The 21,168-nt window shown below is 41.9% G+C and overlaps 1 protein-coding gene across 3 annotated transcripts in view; it reads right to left on the minus strand.

Moving 5' to 3' along the window:
* Positions 1 to 5,079: 5,079 nt before the first annotated feature.
* Positions 5,080 to 21,168, minus strand: part of ADCY5 (adenylate cyclase 5) — a 224,259-nt gene continuing 208,170 nt past the window's right edge. For 2 of the 3 annotated variants that reach the window (XM_067299311.1, XM_067299310.1), the window contains 8 exons: positions 19,915 to 20,079; positions 18,730 to 18,905; positions 14,619 to 14,645; positions 13,634 to 13,766; positions 11,321 to 11,584; positions 10,763 to 10,967; positions 9,782 to 9,906; positions 5,080 to 7,676 (listed from right to left, as the gene is read on the minus strand). In XM_067299311.1, the coding sequence (XP_067155412.1) occupies positions 7,548 to 7,676; positions 9,782 to 9,906; positions 10,763 to 10,967; positions 11,321 to 11,584; positions 13,634 to 13,766; positions 14,619 to 14,645; positions 18,730 to 18,905; positions 19,915 to 20,079 (1,224 nt within the window). In that variant the 3' untranslated portion in view covers positions 5,080 to 7,547. The other variant, XM_067299313.1, reaches the window with a different exon arrangement.

A 21,168-nucleotide genomic window follows, 5' to 3' on the forward strand; every position in this document is an offset into this window, starting at 1 on the left:
CTCTTGGAGCCAGAAAGGCAGAGTGCGTTCATGAACATGGTCTGCTTTTGTTTCGGGAACCAGGAAGATGGGGAAGAGATAAGGAGGAGAGCAAGCATACAAAAATTTTGGGAATGTTTAACCATGAATATTTTAAAAACACAGAAGAACAGAAAGCACAATCTGTGTTTAGCACTGCAAAGTTTGCTTGTATTAACTTGTATGCAGCTTTCTGAACTCTGAACACCTGAAAACGTAAAAAGCAGTCCTTTACCATTTTAAGTCAAGGATTGAAAAATATAGGTATTCATGTTTAAATATAAAACCAGGTTTGTTATCTTGCTTATAAAATCTGCAAGAGTCCTTCTACCTGTCTTTTTACTTCACCTCAGTTGATAGGCAGGGAAGCTATTAGGAATGCCCAAAATACCACTTTGTTTTTGACTTGTGCTACTGAGCACATGAAGACTTTCCTGTTGCATCCTTTCCTGGGCTTGTATGTCAGCAGGTAATCATGTTTGTTTTCTCTGAGACTTCCTGCTGTTTCTAAAGATGCATTTTTAAGGGATGAAGATTTCCTTTGCTGTAACATCTGGAGCCATTACTCCATTACAGTTATATTGGTGTTTAACTAACTGCTGATTAATAGATATAATGAACGAATACAACTGTCAGCGTAGTAGAGGACAGTTGTTTTTTACAGCACAGATAAAAATCCCAATTCGCAATGGAAAGTTAATGTCTGGTCCCTAAACATGACTGTTCTTCATCACCCGATATTACTATGTGCTAAAAAAATGGCTTTTGTGTATATTACTGTAGTGTGACTGTAATATCTGAATTGGTGGAAATTTTTTGTAAGATTAGAAACATGCAGTGCTCATGGCTAGGTTGGAGGCGCAAATTTACAAAAAATTCCCAGGATTTCACAATTGCTTGCACAAAGTCAGTATTCAGTGAAACAGTAGGTGCTTCCTTGCTGGTTTCACCAGATACTTGAGTATATACAGATACTCATAAAGATTAATTTCTACATCTGTTTACTCTCTTGAGCAACATGCTTTATTTTAATTTGAATTGGATAACATTCCTAGTTGCTTAATATATTCTGCAGGACATAGCAGAAGTGGAGCCTACTTAATGTTGTATTTACAAAGTAAGCCCTCTTTAAAGTTAAAATGAATACATCCAACACCCAAAATATCATATTTTTCTTTGAAAAAAGTATGACTGTTTATATTCACTTTCAATATGGAATCACCAAACATTTGACTGACTTTTACAAGGTACGTAGTATTGCTTGAGGTTTGATTACCCCCAGAGTCCCTGACTTCAGCTTCTAGACATTTAATTCGTATTTTCCTTGTGTTAGTCCTTTTTAATGTCTAAGCTTTTTGACAGGAGTCTGTTGTCTTATTTTGAACATCTAGGCTAAAATCTGGGGATAAGATTTATTTCATTTCCAAACGGTCAGATTTTGCTAGGAAATAACCTTTCAGGCACTGAAATATGTTCAGACCCCTTCTTCTCTCATACTGCTAATTTAAAGGTGTATGTGTGTGTAAAAGAATGCAGCCTTCTGTGAATGAATGAAGGTTCAAACCTTTTTTTGCGTGTGCTACTTGAATTGATTTTTAGCTATATCAAAACTGGTATAGAACTACAAGGTGATGGAAAATGCAGTTTGCTTTGCAGACATTGTGATTACTCAACTTTTACTATGGGTTCTTTAATATATTGATAGTCTCTTTTTCAAAGGAATGAAGAACATCTATTTAGGGGTATTACCTTTCGGGCTCCTGCCTTTCATTCCTCATTTCCACTGCAAGTACTGGTGTTTGATTATGTTTTTTGCTGTCATGGTTTGTATTGAAAATAGAAGCCCATTAATGCTTGCAAACACTGAATGTAGGCATTTTTTGAATTAGCTTTTGGTCAGAATAAGCAGTATTCTAGATATATGTGCTACCACAGCTTTCTGGATGCTGTTAATATAAAGGGATGTATTACAGAAGGGTGTTTTTTCCTGACTGGGGATAACTGATGAGACAGGTTGCAGTAGGGGCTCTGCTGACAAGAGTAAGCTTGGAGCAGCTATCTACGTGTGCGGTTCCAGTTGCAGCTGGTGAAATGTTCCAGGTACCCGTTTACTTTGGTGAAGGCTAAAAACAACCTCATGGCATCTGTGCCTGTTTTCTTTACTTGTGAAATTGTAGTTTATCATCAGTTTTATTGATCAAATTCTTTTTTTAGCGAACTTCACAGAGCATTTTTATCAGTTGATAGACCCTCTGTTTGCTATCATGGCTGTACACAGAGCTATCTAAAAGTCATTCTGAACTCTTGCAGCGTTTATGAAGTTTTTGTTACCCTGGATAACTTTTTTCTTTCTTCCTCCAAGGCAAAGCATCCTGAAGATGACAAGTGCATGTTTAGAAAGTTTAAGGTACATTCAGCAGTGGCTGCATAGGCACTTATGGATATCTGACTTCTGAATGCAAAGCTCTGACCGCAGCATCTGACTCTGCTGGCGCTGGGAACATGTAAGTGGCACAGAAGGATTAGCCCACTAACCTGTATTCTGAGCAGAGCTTAAGAATGTGCTCTAGTTATCAAGCAGCAGGCAAAGCTTGAAAGCAGATGGGAAGTGGGATATGTGCTCCATCTCTCATATTGGAGCTGCTGCAGAAAAGCCAGGAGAAAAGAGGGCAGGAGATGAGGACATCTTAGGCCAGGAGTTCTCACATTTGCATAGCTGGGGGAGGCCTGGTGTCTGCCTTGCATGTGAAGCACAAAATAATTCCAAAGCAAGAACCAGCTCTCCTCTTCTGTCTCCCTGCCCTTTCCAGGATGCAATCTGCATCTTTGTAGTTCTTCAGACAACTTAAGGTGAACACTGTTTCCTAGCAGATGTGTAGCCTCAGTTTGGTGCTTTGTGGATCCCAGTCTTCCAGTCTCCTCCACCCTCCCCCTCCCCCAAGCATGGGGATCCTGGGATGCTGTGCTATATTCCTTGCTGAGGAGGTGGGATATCTGCTAACCTGTTTCATTTCAGATCAAATGGGACCAGCCTTGTAAGGAAGAATGGGAGAGTGCCAAGCATACATTAGGGATGAGAGCAGGTCCTTACCCTCTCGGGAGGGGAAAGCATTGAAGCCATTGCCCCTGCGGCACAGCAGATGATAAGCAGCATCATCTGCATTTTCGTGGGCTTCAACGTATGCAGTACCAGCCTGAATAAGGGAACAGAATAACAAAGCTGCTTCGTGAGCTCTGCCTAAAAAACCACCAGTGGACTAGTGAAACAATCATCTAAGGGCCAGTGGGGAATTGGCTTAAGCCAGGTGCCTTACTGCGGCATTTAAGAAAGCAAAAGGATGAACCTACTCCAAGACCCTAGCGCCTAAAGGGGAGGAACCAGGTTGGTTTGGCGTCAGGACGAGCTGGTGGCAGGGAGTGACCCTCTCTTGGGGACTGTGCCTGCCCCCCCCCACACTTTGTTTCTCAGCACAGCTTCATGTTTAGATGCTGCAGAATTTATGGCACATTTTTATGGGCTGCTGGGACTTTTAGGCTCAAGGGCTGCATCAAACAAAAAAAGGGGGGGGGAAGGGTGTTTACCATGAGGCAGGCCTCCTCACCATGTAGTCTTGATTGCTCACCAGAGCTTTTCGAGCATGCCCATGTAGTGAGGAGCAGCATCAGAATAGATGGTAAGGGCTTGTTTTGTTTTACCATTGGCTGCTGTGTGGAGGGATTGGGGGGGGGGGGGGCTACAACCTGGGCTCTTGCATCATTTTTGTTGGTTTATAAATTGCATTTGATCGTTTCAGCCTGAGCAGCAACTGTGTAGCTAGTGAATGCCTTTGGGCTGGGCTTTCCCCCGCAGTTGAAATGGTTTTTGTTCCTGTGGTGTCAGCTCTTCCAGCCCCTTTCTGTGTAATTATTTAGAAGCAGTGTTAACATCATAGCTAAGGCTATGTGAGTTTGTTTCCAGTAGATGGCAATAGTTGTTTGTATCTGAAATTCTGTGTTCAAAGAAAGGCTCTCCGGGTGCGTGTCTGCGTGCGTGCATGTGTGTGTGTATCTCTCTCCCTCTCTCCCTCTCCTCTCGCTGGTCTCCTATGGCCTTTTTAGTCAAAGCACATTTGGAGGTTGAAGTTCCCCTTTGGAAGTTTCAAAAAATAACCTACACTAGATACTCTCCTGAGTTGCTGTTTGTATGCTTATGTTAGAGAACATGTAAAGTAGTAATCAGTTCTTCAGTCTTCCTTAAGGACTTGCTTATTTTTTTTTATTTATTTTTTGTTTTAAACCTCTATTTTAAGAAGTAATTCATGGCGTGTTTCTTTTTTTTTTTTCTTTTTTTTTTTTTGCAGTACAGTTATGTTCTTGGTAACTTATAAAATCCCTCCTACCACGTAACAACTTTTTTTTAAGCCGTTCCATTTTTAATTGTCTGTATAATGAATGGCCCCTGAACAGAAAAACTCAATTTAAAGATGGAGCTTTTTGTTTCTAAGTTACACGTGACTACACCAATTACCAGGAAGCTGAAGCATCATGTTTACAGTGAGGAAATGAGAAGCATCTTTCGCATATGAAGACTGTAAATGTTGTATTGGACAGGCCTGCCACCTCTCTCCAGTTGTCCTTGGGAGCCTCAAGTCTAAAAGCACCTTATTGCACCCACTCTGTTCAGTTCTTTCTGTGTGCATGCACCTGGGGCATTATTTTTCTGTGATGTACAACTAATTTTTTTAAATAGCACTCATATGTGACTTTTTTTTTAAAACTAGTGAGTTATAACCATATACTTAAGCATAGTTCAGCAACCAGGATGTGTCAGCTATCCTGAGATTAACTTTTCAAGGTAAGTGGGTACACAGAGTACATGCACAGGTGGGAATTAGGATGTTCATCATGCAAATCAGAACTGGAGGGCCTGTAACTGGATATTGCTTAGTAGCAATGTAGTGCAGATGGTCATTCATCACTATGCAAGGATTGTATGTTTCTGTATGCAAAATCAGTATCCAATACACAAATTACATCTGATCTCTTCACTAGCCAGATGCAGCTTAAATAAAACAGAGACACTTTACCAGTGAAACAGTGTTTAATATAGTTAAATTACTTAAATAGATTTCAATTTCCATGGGAAATCATAACTATCCATTTTTGCAAGATCCAGAGTAAAGAGTGTGTGAATACCCCTTGAAATGATCATGACACACTGTCAACAATCACAGCTAGAGATACTGGGGACTTGAAATTTCATTGACAACACAACTTCATAAGATGAATCAAAAGTTAAGAAGGCTGCAGACTTTCGTAAAGTAGAAAGCAAATCCAAAACTGAATGTATGGCATGGAGCTAATGAAAGTCAGTGAGGGAGTAAAAGGGATGGAGGGTGGAAAAGAAAGGCGTAACAGTGTGATGCAACTGAAGTATTTTGCAAACCAGGAAAGATGTAAAGGAGCAAAAGTATAGTACAAGGGCAGACTTGGCAGTTTTACAGAAGTCAATATACTATACTTTCAGCGATGTTTCCTAGTGGAAGGGAGAAGGAACGGGGCGATGCCATTTAAGCTCAAGTTTAAATGGCTTAATGCTATGGGTATGCTTAGCAACATGGCAAATTAATTAAGACAGACTCATGGATTTTAACTTATTCTTGTTGTCAAGTAGGAAAAAATAAATCACCACCATAGTGCAATCAATCATTAAGCTGTTAATACTACAATATTCTGCCCTGAGAAGAGTGGAAAAGAACTTTATTAAATGTCAAAAGATTGGAGTCATTTTTAGTGCTAGCCAAATTCAATATCAAAACTCTCCCCTTGTAGAATATAAAAAATAGAACTTTTTAAATTCTTTTTTTTTTAATAAAATATCAAGGGATTTTCTTCACTAGTTAAAAAAAGATAGATGAATGATAACAGTGCGCTATGCATCAACCCTGACTAGAGATAAGGATGCCCAACACAATATCAATGGCACTGTATTTTAAGGTCACCCACCTCATACACAAATTTTCCATCATAATCTTGTTTTGAAAATCACCTAACTCACTCCTGAAAACTGAAAATATGTGACTCAGTTTAAATAAATGTCTACTGCAGGAAAGCCAACTCAGCGATGCAAGTACATAGTTTTTTGCAATGTCAAATGGCAGTTAAAATATCAGACAACTCTCATCAGCAGGATTGTATTAATACCAGCTATGGAAAATTATTTTTTTAAAGAAAAGTTCAAATGATCTTTTTTTTTTTCCTCTTCTTATATGAGCTCCCTGTTACACTTACTTAGAAGAGTTGCTCAGAGCTCTTTTTAACATGCTTGAATTGATACCTTCTCATTAGCTAAGCCTCATAGGTCCTGTTTCCATTTGTTAATACGCCACCCTCAGTTTGAATGCTGCATTGAACAACTGTGTGATTATTGTATTTGTTTTTTCCTCTTCTTGGGGTTGTAGATTTTTCTGGATTTTCATTTAAAAAATGCATCTGATTCAGCCTGGAAACTCACCTGTTGCTGTTTGATTGTATAGTGATAATCTGAAAACTGCCAAGTCTGTGTTCAGAGTATTATGCACAAAAAATTACACAAAAGTCTACAGGTTATATACACCTCCCAACACACCTTGGTGCAGACAGCCTGTCTTCTAATTTATATATAATTTACAAAATATAGAATTTGGTATATCTGTTAGATCTCCATGTTTTCAATATTACAAAATAAAAAATACAAAAAAAAACACAACAAATTTCAGGGGAGTTCCCCCCAATGAAGTGTCTCTTGTTTACATCTAGTCTTTCCCATGTAAACTGATATATACCAAAGAAGAGCACAGAAGACTTTTTGTTTAATAAATATGCTTGTAGAGCCATCTTTCTTCATCTTGATCTTCCCTTTCGTTAGATGTGCCAGCCCCACTCAGAAACGCAGTCTTTCAGCCATGGAAAAGAAGGGAAAAGAGGGGGCTAGGCCTACAATGTCTTTTCTAACTAAAACATTACTGATGCCGTCCTAAAAGGCCTTTTGTGTGTTGCAACAGTGGGTGTCAATTTTAAAAGCCCATTCAAAACAGCTAATAAAAGCACAGTGGTACACTTCAAATAGCTGGCAGTATGGGATGGAAACATTATGGGAGTGCGAATCCATTCCAAAATAATGCTTTGTAGTGAATCATACATTCCTTCTTCAACCAAGTAAATGTTGTGTTGCTTCAATAAATACTTAAATATCTTCTTAGATCCTGTGGTAGCAGCCTTACTTTAAAATTCCAAATTCATGTCTTAGCTGTGACTTCCATCGGCACACATCTTTGGTCGATTTAGCACTCGGGCAGGAACGACTCCAAGCGGTTTGTTTCCCTGCTTTTGCATCTCATGATAGGTGGCCAAAGTGTTTGCTGATACCAGTTCCAGAGTCACTGTGTGAAATTTCAACTGGGCTGCATTTTTTTTTTGTTTTTGGATTCACTGCCAAAAAGTGATTCTTCTCCACTTCACAATCTTGTTTAATGCAAATTCCATTTTTCTGAGCGACGCTGCAACTGGTGCTAACTAATTGGAGGCCCTTCATTTAGAAAGTAGGTGGTCATTTCCCCTTTACCTTTGACCTTAATGATGCCTCGATATTCCAGCTGATAGTTGTTGGCTGCTAAAACCTGGTACATGTCTGTGGTTACCTGCAGAAAAAACAAGAGTAGACACGTGCTTGGCATGCTTTTCATTTGCTTTTGGAGTAATTCTTGGGCAAAACTTGGGTGGCGTCAACTGTTTTGGTTCTAAGTTGACTTTTTCACATCAATCACTAACTAAAGAAGTTGGCAGAAGCTGCAAAACAAACACAAACCGCAGAAATTGAGAACCTACACAAGGCAAACAGGGTACACAATGTGAGGAGAACCAGCTTTTCAAGGAAGTCACGGTATGAAAAGAAAAAAATTAATTAGTCACATTTCAAAAAAAATGCACCTGGCAGTTCAGGAAATGTGCAAAATATTGTATCAGAGAGTGATATTAGGAAAACATGTTAAAAGATATTTAAAAATTCCTCAAAAAAAAAAAAAAGGCTTCTAGAAGTTTTGGGGAAAGAGAAAAATTTAGAATTGAAATGGACCAACCAAATTATCAAGTCCTACCCAGTGGATATTTAGTTCAGAAAGGGTCATTTGGGGGCTTTTTTGTGGAGGAAAGGGTAGGGGGAATGAGACTGCATGGAATCATCCTGGAAATAGATCAGAGTAGGGGGAAAAAAAATGGAATAATCTACCCAGGATCCAATTTCATTGGGCAGATGCCATTCAGCTATAATCAGTCACTTACTTTTACTTATCCCACGGAATAACTAACAAACAGAAGATTTAAAGCCAGATTCTGAGATATTTAGGGGCCAAGCAAGGCAAGGTGTTTCACAGTACTTTCAGAGCCTAAGCAAATGAGACTTGTAACTCGGGTAAATCATTCCCCACCAGCTACCAACAGGGGCTCAAGGCCTAATTTGCAAAAATCCCTTCAAGCACCTAATCTGACCCCAAACTTTTAAAATTTATCACTCAAAACATTTGAAATTCTTAGCCCCCACTGACAGTTCCATTGCATCCTCTTAATCGTTCCCCCAATTTCCTGATGTCGGGCTGTCAACACTCTACCATGCCATTAGATAGCACAAAAAAAAAAAGGAAAAAAAAAAAAAAAGAAGAAAGAGTCTTTGGGAAGTCTAGTGTTGCACTGCCTGTGCATACTCACATAAACATCAGCTCTAAATACTTCATAAGCTTATGGGCAACAGGAAAACACAGAGCAGCAAGTATCTGTTAAAGCCTAGCCATTCTATGGCGAATTGTTTCTTATAAGGCATTTTCTCACCTTTTTTTCTGGGTGGCTTTAAATATTTCCTCTTCTGGTTTCCTACTGCTGTAAGGTTGCTGTGCTGATTTGCTTAACTTGAAAGAAAATTGCTCATGGACTGCCTCGTAGGAAAGTTTAAAGGGTGTTGGCTAAATATTGATCCAGTCAACTAACAGCTTAATGGGAAAAAAACCAGCATGGCTTCCCCTCTTGGATTTACCATCAGTTACTCTAATTATTTTTACAGCCCTTCGGTACTTTCCCAAGGAATGACAATCTGCAGCTGCGGGCACTGACTCGGAGACAGCAGGGCAACGGCACCGAATCACTGCACAGGTCCCTGTCTGCGCCCCGGCGGCGGGAGGGTCGGTACAGTAGTGCAGCCTCCGTTAAACCCCTTCAGCCGTCCTCTCCCTCCAGTTACCTGTTCGCTCCCTGCTGCTGCCTGGATTCTTGCTCACCTCGCGGTGTACACAGAAATACATTTGTGACTCAGGTGCTTGGAAAATAAACCCACCGCTGTTCTTTGGTGGGGGGCAACCCCAGCTCCAAAGAAGATTTAATTTCCCAGCTGCAGGCCAGTGCAGAGCTGCACGCAGCCAAAACCAAAGCCAGCAGCACGAGTTACTACAAGCATCGGAGCAGGACTGTCCTCTTAACACCAGTGAAGCACTCAGGGAAGGAAACTCAGATCAGCACTTCCAGCCAGAACTAAATGGTGATTTTTTTTTTTTTTTAACCTCAAGGCTGCAGAGTTGGTCAAATTTAACAGTCACAGCTTCGGGCTACCATAACCACTCCCCAGTTCACTTTCCTTTCAGCATATAGATAAATGTGTGGCATAAAGGAATCAAGTGAAATGAAAATTCCAATTAAGTTTTAAAACCTCTAAGTGGCACACGACTGGCAACGCAAGCAAGTTTTCCAGCGAGGTCCTTACCTGAATCCTGTCAGGCACACCTGTACTGTCCATTCGGCTGGCTACGTTCACTGTGTTGCCCCATATGTCATACTGAGGTTTACGTGCTCCGATCACCCCAGCCACGACAGGACCAATATTGAGGCCTAGAAATACAGAAGAAATTCTACAACGCTCAGATCCATCGTGTGGCTCCACATTAAGTTTGAGGCAAGCTATTTATCAGACAATACAAAAATCCTGAGGTTCATCAGTTCTAGCAGTGCTTTACCCTGACACATAAAGCTATGGCCAAACTGAGGGGAAAGAAACTAAAGGAGAAGTTGGCTGCTTCTCTGATCAATTATGGCTGTCTAAATGGCAGCACAGGCTGCATCTGTCCAATCCAGAGCTATTTTCCAGGACCAGATAACATTATAAAGTTTACTGGCCATCTGGCTGCCGAGCAAACAGCTCCCCTGGAATTTGGCTGAGACACAGTTGCTGAGATGCTGGGTGGCTGTGAGAGGTAACGCAGCGTCCCGATGACCTTCTAGAACAAATATCGCTCTTGCCATCTTCACGCTTTCTTTCCTTCTCCTTTCCTGACTCTTTTTACTCTCTGATTTTAAAGACAATTTAATGTCTAAGATGCACAGTTGACTGGCGGACCCAGGAACCACAGGGTATGTGGGCAGAGGACACATCACAGGCAGAATGAGCCCAAGCCCAATGCCCCTGTGAGACCCACTGCTCTGGTAAGAGCCTCTTTGCGCCAAGGTCCGTAGCTCGACTGCTCCCAGTGCTCCAGGGAGCTCTGGTAATGAGGACACTGTCCTAATCAAATTGCTCTGAGACTGCATCATACAGGCCAAAAAAAGCCAGTTATTTTTCTGTCACTAGACACAAGAGCGATTAACATCACTGGACATCTAAGGTGACATCTATGGCTTTTACTCTGTAAAATCCCCAGGTCAGAATAACCACTAACAATATTTCATCCTGTAAATACAGGGACATTACCTATCTTCATCTGGAAGTTGTTGAATGAATGTTCATTAATATATTTCATTTGGTCCATTAACCTCATGGCAAAATCAGCCAGAGCTTTGATATGCGTTTTCCCTTCCTTGTCATAAGTGGAATCATTGAGGCCTGAAGCAGCCATATATGTACTGCCAATGGTTTTGATCTTCTCCAGCTGCCGAAACTGGTCTTCACTTATTATCTGTTTCACAAGAGAAGAACAAAGGAACCAAATAAGCCTTGACAAACACATACATGCTGTTAATGTCCTTGCTACGTGTCCTCCCTTAGTACAAGCACTACAAAGTGCTGAACAGAGCATTCACGCCTCAAAGTACAGAGTCCTCACACAAAGAAGGGGATTAGTTATTGGGGGAAGGGACGAGGAATGAGAGGAGCTTTCATCTGAAAAAAGGAATTAAAGATGTCTCGAGCAAGGAGAAATAAAACAAGGCATAAGGACTCAGCAAGCCAGCTTCCTTCATGAGCTCAGCAAAGCCCAGAGACGCTCATTGATTCAGCTGACTCTGCCCACCTGGATTTTCCACGACTTACTTCGTCGAAATCCGCGATGATCTCGTTGAGCAGGCGCAGACACTCCACCCCTTCGTTGTTGGCCTCCAGCTCCACGTAGAACTCCGAGAAGTTGCTGATCGAGGCGAACATGACAGCCACGCACTCGCACGACTGGTAGTACAGTTCGTCGTTTCGCCGCTCCTGAGCCAAGAAATGGGCCGCCACGTCCTTCGGCAAAATGTTGTGGAGGAGGCGCCTGTTATAGGCCTGCAGCTCCTCCATTTCTTCTTTCTCTTCAGTGGCCTAGTTTAGGAGGGAGAGACAGTGGCACGCTTACTCTTTTGGTAACTGCTCTGGAGGAGAGCAAGCTGAAAATGAACTTGTGTGGAGCACAGAAATGGAAGAAAGCAGGGAGGGGAAAACAGTAAATTTGGTACATTCCCAATTGAACCCATGAAACAGTCTAATCTGACACTCCAGGGAGGACTTTTTTACCAGCCTTTAGAGCCCATTTCTCCAGCAGTAGAGGGGATATGTCAGGGCAAAGGGGCCAATGAGGAGGATGGGTTGCCCTGTTTCTGCTCTAATGCATATGGATTTAGGATTAATGTTCAGATGGAGCAAGAACTTCTGAAAAGATGTACCTGCCCACAGCTAGGTGACTAAAATAAAACAAGCATTTAAAGCACACTAGATTAATCAGACTTCACAGATAATTATTCTCTGAGGATTTGATTTCTCTTTGCAGACTTGCAGAGTACCAGCATCGCCACAGTTCATCGCTTCTGGTTTGCAGGCAAATGTACAGAGGTGCATGTACTGATTCACTTCTTTCCCCCCCCCCCTTACCTAATGGTAGCAGGATTTTCCCCCCTTGTTTTTACTTTTTGTCATTTTGCATATTTATGAGCAAAAAGCGAAGGATAAAGGGGCTCAGGCAATGACTGGGAACTGCGTAGTTGATACAGGAGAACTGCAGAACGGTTCAGCTCACAGGAACACCACACGGCTGTCCCATGGAAAACAGAGCTGCAGCAGCAGCAGCAGCAGTCAAAATACCCCTGACAAAGTAAAGCCTTTTGAAAAGGGTTTTCTTCAAATCTACTTCTGTCACTGCTGGAGAGCTGAAGCCAACCAAAGGACGGACTCTCCTGCGACTCTCGGGCCCCAGCATGGGTGAATAGCGTTTAGCCATATGCTCCAGTCCTCCCTGTGCGAGGAGAGACACACGTACGTACAAACAGGTGTGTCACAAGCTGTGAAGAGAAGGGATTTCCTCCCTACCCTCCTTAAGCACATGTTGGTAAAGGGACAAACTATCTGCAAAGCACTTGCGACTTTGGCTCATGCGGGCTGGTTTCTAGAACAGGACATTTGAGACTGGAAATTCGGTTAAACAAGGAAGGACCCTTTAGAAAGTGATATGTGTGGACAGAATAAGAAAAACACTTGGCGCTGCCTGGGGAAGCAACGCGGTTCAGCCTGCTGAGCACAGACCTGGATCTGCAGTGAAGCCCAGGCAAGTCAGCTCATCTCTTCCATTGTTTCACCATTTATAAATGACGATAACAATGTTTATCTGCTTCCCGAGGAGCTTTAATTAATTATTAACCTATTCTTAGAATGATGTCCTACTGTCCAGAAGGTTAAAAAAAAAAAAAAATCTATAGAAACCCTGTGGTCCCCCAACCATGACTCAGGAGCAGAGCTGAGACCTGCCCTGCTTGCTTGAGAATCATATAAGGTACCCCAACATCCCTCACCAGCACAAGCAGTAAAAATATTAACACTGAACCCAGTGACAGAAGCAAAAAACCGTGACATTATCTGTAGCATGTTGGTTATCCAATATTGCTGCCTAGGAGCTAATGAAGATTGGATATCCAGCCAGTTCCCATTGCTTAACAAGGAGGTGAACAAAAACGCAACTGCAAATCTTTTGAACCTCTAAATACAGCAAGCCAAAGTCGACTGAACTCTGCAAAACAAATCAGCAGTGAGAATGAGCTCGATAACGTTTATAAATTGTGTTATGTTAAAGGTTTCTGTGACAGCGACAGGTCCAGGTGCCCGAATTCATCTTCAGATCTCTGGCCCTTTATTGCAGGGACCATCCTAAGTGCATTGCCAAGGAAATGAGGGTGAAAGTAAATAAGCAGGATGACAGGCACTGAGAATGAAATACGCCAAAGAAGCTAGGAACATTACTGATGTGTCCAGTGAGCTGTCACATTCATCCTGAATTCAAAGGCATTTTTATAAGACTCTAAAACTTGATAACAAATAGCTCAACGGTTTCATACCAACACCAGTGGCTCTGTGCATTCATCCAACACGGCAAACACCACTAACCTGAAGCTTCCAGAGGAAATCAAGCCTGGCAGTGGATTCCACTTGCTGGGCATGCAAGTACAGCGCCAGGACAAACACTGTAATGATGACGGGGGTCACAATCTTGAGCGCGACTCGCGTCATTGCCGGAGCGCTACAGCCAACAAAAAGACAATTTCTCGATTATTCGCAGCACCGAGGAACGCGCACAGCTTAGCCATGCTCTCCAATTCCCATGTAAGGCTAACCAATATTTGAACAGAAGATTTTTTTATTTCCCTGTGAAGCACATGTTGGCAAAGGGACAAACAATACCTGCAAAAAGCTTATGATTTTGGCTCATGGATGCGAGTTTCTAAGACAGGACTTTGAAACTGGAAATTTAATCCAACTTCTTAGAAAGGCTTAACATTGATATAAGAGCCAATTTTAAGAAAACAGCCATACGTGCTCAGCCAGGACTGTGCTTGGGCAAACTGAAATGCTGCCAGCTCTCAGATCATGTTCACTGTGTCTCTCGCACTGTCCTCCCCAGCCTCTTAAGTCTGGAGCTCTTCTACTTTCAGTGCTTCCTCACACTTTTTAATGGCCTTTGTTTTATAAATATTCTAAAAGCTGAAAGGGATGTTAAGATACATTTCCAGCCCTTCTGACAAGCAAGCAAATAAAAACTGTTTGAATTACAAAGTTATACAATATGAAAATATTATTTTGATAAAACCTGTGATCTTTAGTTACAAATAAAATCTATGAGCTGCTCTTATAAAGCAAGTTCACGTCAGTCCCACAGAAAGTAGGATGCTCTGAGAATAGCTATACAGACAGAAAGGCAATACTCAGTCCACTTATGTTTTTCAGAGTGTCTTGCACCAGGTCACAGCAATGCATAGTAAAGCACCAGACAGACTTGCCCACTGGTGACCCAACATGCTGATACTGCTCCTTGTGAACAGAAAACGCCTGCCCAAAAAAATCATTAGAATTATTTCATGCCGAAAGAACTCACCATGGTAACGTTGCATTTGCAGACACGCTGAAAAACAAACAAACAAACACAAAGCCAAGGTTAGTAAGGTGGTTTGCTCTCTCTAGCACACGTCCTTTGGCGTATCATTCAACAGCATCGCTGCAATGTGGCACCTCCAACACTGTGTGGGGCTATAACCCTTTAAAAACGGGTAACAAGAAAAAGATTGGGTGGGGGGGAGGTCGTTCTCTGAGCTACACTCCAAGATCCAGAGTGATGGTGCAACGTGGTTAATGTGGCTTGGGTGTAAACAGCCAAGCAGCACTGAGAATCGGAGAATCATTCAAGATTGTAATGTTAGTGTGGGGTGCTTAGCAAATGCTTGCGCACCTGCCACTACTTAATTAGGTCAGGCAGAAAAACTTGTTTTAGAAAAGGCAGCTTTGGGATAAGTCGTTGCGAGGGCTAGCTCCCCTTCTCCCCGTTCACCGTAACATACGGCACCGCAAAGCGCTCGTATCGAGCAGAGCTGCTGGAGGAGATGGAGGGCGTGCTTTCCGTACAGCGAAAGGATGGAAAAGAGCTTTCTGGTGGGTAGGAGCTGGCTCAGTTCCTGACTGATTGATTGCTTAATGCTGTGGGGTTTCTTCTCAAGTGTAGGTGGAGTATTAGGTGGCTGAGAACCATATATATGTGTCTTTTAAAATGCTATTTAAATTGAAAGAAAGAAACCAGTGGTAGCATTATTATAGTGCTTTTGATGCAGTTATAGCTTTGCAGGCTGCTAATGTGACACATTTTTACAATGAGAGTCGTACAGTAGTTCTGAGTACTTCAGGTCACAGTTTTCTGAGGCCGGCAGGAACCCTCTTTCTGGAGAATCAGAGCTAGAAACTACCCAAATTGAAGTGGCTGAGGACCTAGCTGAGCACAAAATAAAAAATAATAACATAGCAACTTTCTAATCTTGTTTTTTTTCAAGATATTTTCTGGTGTTCTGAGCATGGAATTTCTTCTGACAGATTTTGAAAACCACTGTCGTCTCACACCTGATTCATTGCGAGGCCCCTTGGTCAACTCCAGCACTAAACACATAACGAAGTCCAGCCTGTATTTAGCAGTGGAGCCAGTTTGAAAACTTTGGGGAAATTTACTCCACATTGAAGGATGGATCTAGTAGGAGTTGGAGCCACTTTCTTCATGCAGTGTGATACCCTTCTTCCCCTAAATCACTGCCCTGACAAGGATGAGTGCCTGCCCCTCACTATCACTCTTGGTCTTATGATGGGAGAGCAGCAGATCTGAACCTCTGTCCCGGGGCTGCAGCTTGCTGTGGTTATTATGCCTGCTCTAAAATCCTCAGCAGCAACGCAAAGATTACAAAATGCAGTAGTAACTGCAGTAGTAACCCAGTAGTTACAATAAAGCTTTGGATAAGTGAAAATGCCCACTGCAAGTAATAATGGAGTTGCATTGGTAGGTTGCTCCTCCATGGGACAGACATTTCCAGTAGCAGATGGCTCTTTAACCAACTACAAGGCAACACAGTGAGAAGTCTGCTAAATACATTCACGTTCAAAGTTAAGTGCCCATCTTCAGCAGGATGGGTGGCTGATTTTGGGGACAGCTCCCATAAGGACAGGAGAGCCTCCCTTATTGCAGCCTTGAAGCCAAGGCTAGACAGCCTTCCAGATCACATGCTATAGCTCAAACAGAAATGATGGGTTTGTGAACAAATCATTGGGCAAAGTTCTTTGGGCTCCACTTAGAAGATCACATTGGTCCATCATATCTTTAAAACCAATGTGTTAGTTTTATCTTCTGCATAGGAAAAAAGTAACATAATAGTAGCTCTGTGCTTCCAGTTATATGCTTCATATGTCACAACGCTGGTGTGTCACTGCAATCAAGTCTAGCAACTCTCAACGTGCTGTAATCAGCCTTTCAGTTGCTTGCATGCTGGGTTAGTTTGTACACAGAAGTGTGAAGCGACATCTGCATCACTCCTAATTAGTCAGAGTACCATAATGGCTCCAGAGTAGACAGTAATTATGTAGCTACAATGGGCATCCAATTAAAGCAATATGAGGCCATTTTTTTTTTTTTTTAATATCAGCTGGACAACAAGGTACATCTCTAAACTGCGTTGCATGCTGAGCTTCCATTTCCCACCAGACCCAAATGGTCTGCCTGACTCTGGGGCATTAAAAAGCTGCCCATGGAGATCTCAGTACAAAACAAGTATCATTTAGTGAGAGATAATATAGCATCCACAGAAAACTTATTTCTGGGAAAACCTTCTAACCTTCTCTACTTTATTACTGACATTTTGATTGTGGAGTGACGTAAATTATACTTCTAAGTGCTGTAATTTTGCTTAGTGCTTGACTTAAAAGAATGAAATGATATTCAGGATATAAAATGCTTTTATTTCTCTAATTATGTTAGAAAATGCTAAACAGCTTCCGCTGTGGGAATGCATACCTTCTGCAAAAAAGAAAGGAAACCTCCTTCTCCTTATACTCCCACAGAAAGCTCCATGGGGTTTCCTACATAATTTCGTTTGCTTGAGTTAAAAATATTATTTAAATGATTTTACTGTCAATGGATGTGAAAGTCATACCTCCATAAATTATTACTGGGCACACAGGAATCCTAGAAATCATGGAATGTTACTGTGAAGGACAGAAGTAACTGAGTGCATCCAGCTTGTAGGAGTTAATGACCATCAGCAAAGTCAAGCAACTACATAAGCTATTTCATAACATACAAAATAGCATTGGGAAGGACCATGGGTGTCTTCTCAACCATCTTCCTGTCTCAAGACAGGAGCAAACATAGCTATGATCCTAGGCAGATGTTTCACCTAAACTGGTCTTTAAACCGTCAGGGTTGGACATACTACAAATGCCCTACTGGGTTATCCCAGTGCTTACTAAATCTTTACCATTAAAGAGTTTCCTAGCATCTGTATAAATATTCCTTGGTGCTATTTAAGTTACGACTTCATGTTTTACCCAACGTACACATGCCAAGTTTCTTCTCACTATTCTCTTTTCTAGGATAAACACTACCAATTCTTTTCATCTTCTCTAGTATTGTATGCTTTCTAGATCTCTGATTGTTCTTTGCTGCGCTGGACTCTTCATTATTTTGAAGCGCCTTGCCCAAAACTGGAGAACGTGCTCCACGATAGGCCTTCCCACTGCTCAGTAGAGCAAATGGTCTACTTCACACATCTTACAGGCAACTCTCCTTGTTATACACCCTAGCATCATGTTTACCTTTTCACAACACTATGATTTTGTTGACTCACACTTAAGTATATTGTTGCCTGCAAGGGAAAATCATCAAAACAAGCAGCAAAACAATGCAACTGCTGGTGAGATGTGAAACCTGTGGAGGAGAGAGTGCTTGTGGATGTGCTGAATTTGCCTCCCTGACATGACCTTCAGGAGAGGGGTAACCATGTCAATAGAAGGAGGAGGTTACCACCGTGATTAGTGTGTGACCTGGCAAATATAAACTACCTTTGTAAGTAAAAAGGCAACTGCCTACTGGCACTTAACTCGGGCCCCTCTGCTAGGAATTGTGCCAGCATAGGCTATACCGCCAACTTTTCAAATGTAGACATCCATTCAGCAGAAACTGTAAGATCACTAGCCAAATGCCAAGCTCTACCAGTTCTGCCACCCCAACCTGCATTTGATACACCAGATGTCAGAACATCTCAGAGGTTCATTCATCTCTGAGCCACCTAGAATTTAGTTTTTTTGTTTTCTTTTTTGAGACAAGGCATTGCTATATTGAGAGTGTACTACCAGAAGCAGTCAGAATGACTAACAACAGCTCCCCATTTCTGGAAAAAAAAACACATATCCACTCTGATTCCAGTTATATTTCATTATTAATAGATAGTTCATTAGTCAAGTTCTAGTTCAAAAAAGTCTTATAGGTAACCGTGATCTTCTACACTTCAGAGGTGGACAGCAGCACGGACAGAGCCTTAAATTTACAGCCATGCCTAACCTGGTACCATGCACTTCCATTGCTTACACCTCGGCTTTGGAGCTCCCATCCACCTAATGCCACACTGAAATCACTGAGTGAAAGAAGTTAGGTGAAGATTTCAGAAGTGAAAGGCACTTACTAGGTGTTAGCTGTAACCAGGAGATCTGCATTGTCAAAAAGGTTGACCCCTGGCACCTCCACAATGAGAACATATATAAATTCAATGATTAACATAAGGATCAGTTTTCCAATACAGCTGATCTGAAGGAACACAGAGCAGGCCAGGAGACTCAATAAGACACTGTAGGTAAAGTACTGTATAAAGACAAAAAGGGAAAAAAAACAGGAGAGAGATGAATGTCAGTTGGATAAATCAAAACCAAAAACAAAAGAAACTAAACAGAGGGATAAAAAGGGACTGGGGGTCATGTGGTTGAATGAACATTTAAACCTGTGGCTACCTGTGGGATCCTCTAACATTACAGGGAATTTAAGTGTTAAAACTGAATTGATGGAGAGAACAAATGGCTGTTCCCCACTGCTTACAATCCCTCTCTGCCCAGCACCCGGACAACCTTGTGATGGGTGCAGAGTGTTTTCAGTTCTCCATTGTGCCAGATCATGCTTCTGAGTCTTTCTGTAGAAATACTAAGAGGCTTTGCAGGGTTGAAAGTCACAGTAAGGATAGTCTCAGAATCCTCACTGAATTAGATACTGACAATATTCCCATTAGTTTATATGGAAACAGGTTCAGGGCTTCAGTGGGACAACACCTGAATGGTAACAGATCAGCTATAAATCTGCAACGCTGTCACAAACCCAAATGACCTAGACATCTATTCTGCGCTTATCCAAGAGAGATTTTTTTCCCTTCCTTTTCAGTTTCCAGCAGACAACATACCAATGGCTTGAAGTTCTGCATGCTATTAAGGACTTCACAGAGAAAGGCCATTTCTCCTGCTACAGGCAGGACCCAACAATTATAAAAGTCTGCTGCTTATTCAACCCTGAAAGAACTTAAACAGGTCTCCAATTCATCCCTGCTAGAGACCACGTGTAGCAGGTTTATTGTACAAAGCATTCAGGCACCCTGGTGACTTTGCCCAGAGCTCAGAGCTTAAGCACCTTTGAAAATCAGACCACTCATTCAAACGTATGAATGCAGGCTCATGACAATAACTTCAGACATAGAAGTTTGTGAGTGGTAGCCTGTGTCAGTCCCATAACATCAGTCAGCAGCAATCTGCTTTCCTCTGCAATCGCTAAATTTTATTTAGTGATTCTCAGACCAATGCATCTGCAATGCATTTTTTTCAAGCAATACCTCTGGAAAGTTGCAGTTGGGCAAAGGACTGTCACAGAATCCCTGCAAGGTGCCCAGGCTGTAGTTGGAAGTCAGGTTGCTGATAAGGCATATGTCCACCCGGTCACGAGTGATGTTGTATTCTGTAGCCATGCAGCTGGCAAGATCCACAGTGCTGCACATGAACTGAAGAAAAAGATAATGTTAAACTCAAAGGCATAGACAAGGAGAAGAGAACCAAATAATTTATATCATTTTAAAAGCCCCTTGGAAATGGCTATCCAAGGAAACTAAGCGATGTGCAAAATGGAATCACCAGCCTCTGTTTTACTGCACATGTAATGGCTATGTTTTTTCTCCCCAAGCCATTAATTAATAAAATCCAGGCCATGCACTCTAGAAAGCAAGTTCAGTGCTCAACATGTATAATTCAATGCTTGAAGGTTCACAAGTAAGGCAGAGGGCCTGTAGATATTACACTACAAATATATCCCATTTTCTGTGAGAAGGTCTTGGTGTTGCTGTATTTCTACTGACAGGACTTCCTGAATTGCTAACTTTCCTCTGACATCTAGAAGTTCCTAAAGCTACTGCTGTGGGTTCTTCTGTAGGAAAGACTTTTGTGTCAAGATTCAAAGACTAATTTGTTACATTATTCTGAGGCAGAGGTAGACGCCCCCATCCTGATCTCCTGTGTGCACAGCTCTGCTTGTCCATTTAGCTGATTTTTACATTAAGCAATTCACAATTGCAAAGAGCCCCATATTATGCAGAAAAATAAGACTAATTCCTGCCTGGTGCTCAGCAACCCACACTGGTTCTTTGCTGGTGTGCTATGGGGGGAGACTGTGGGAGTCTCAAAGCCCTGGAGCTCAGGGTCTCCCCCTCGTGCAGAACGGGGCTCTGCTAGTCTAACCAGAACATGCTGTACTTTGCCAGTGCCTCCCACTCAAGTACCCCCACGGAGCATAAAATTGTTCCTAAATCTCTACTATGTATATAGGGAAGCGGAGGCAAGAGCAAGAAGTGGCCTGATGTTTAGGTGTTTAAATTACTCCATGCCAGTGCAAGTCAGTGCCAGGTCCGGGCTTCCTCAGCCAAGGCCATAACTGATGGGGAGGGAGCTATGTGGAGTCTTTGGAGCTATCTCTAGGCCCAGGGCTTTAACCCCAGGACCATCTCTTTTTATTTTTTATTTTTCTCTTAAAAAATAAGAGAGATGTGTGCAGGACAGAATATTCAAATGGTTTCTTTAAAATCCATTTATCCTTCAAG

The sequence above is a fragment of the Apteryx mantelli genome, chromosome 6, assembly GCF_036417845.1.
Source record: "Apteryx mantelli isolate bAptMan1 chromosome 6, bAptMan1.hap1, whole genome shotgun sequence".
Taxonomy (NCBI): domain Eukaryota; kingdom Metazoa; phylum Chordata; class Aves; order Apterygiformes; family Apterygidae; genus Apteryx; species Apteryx mantelli.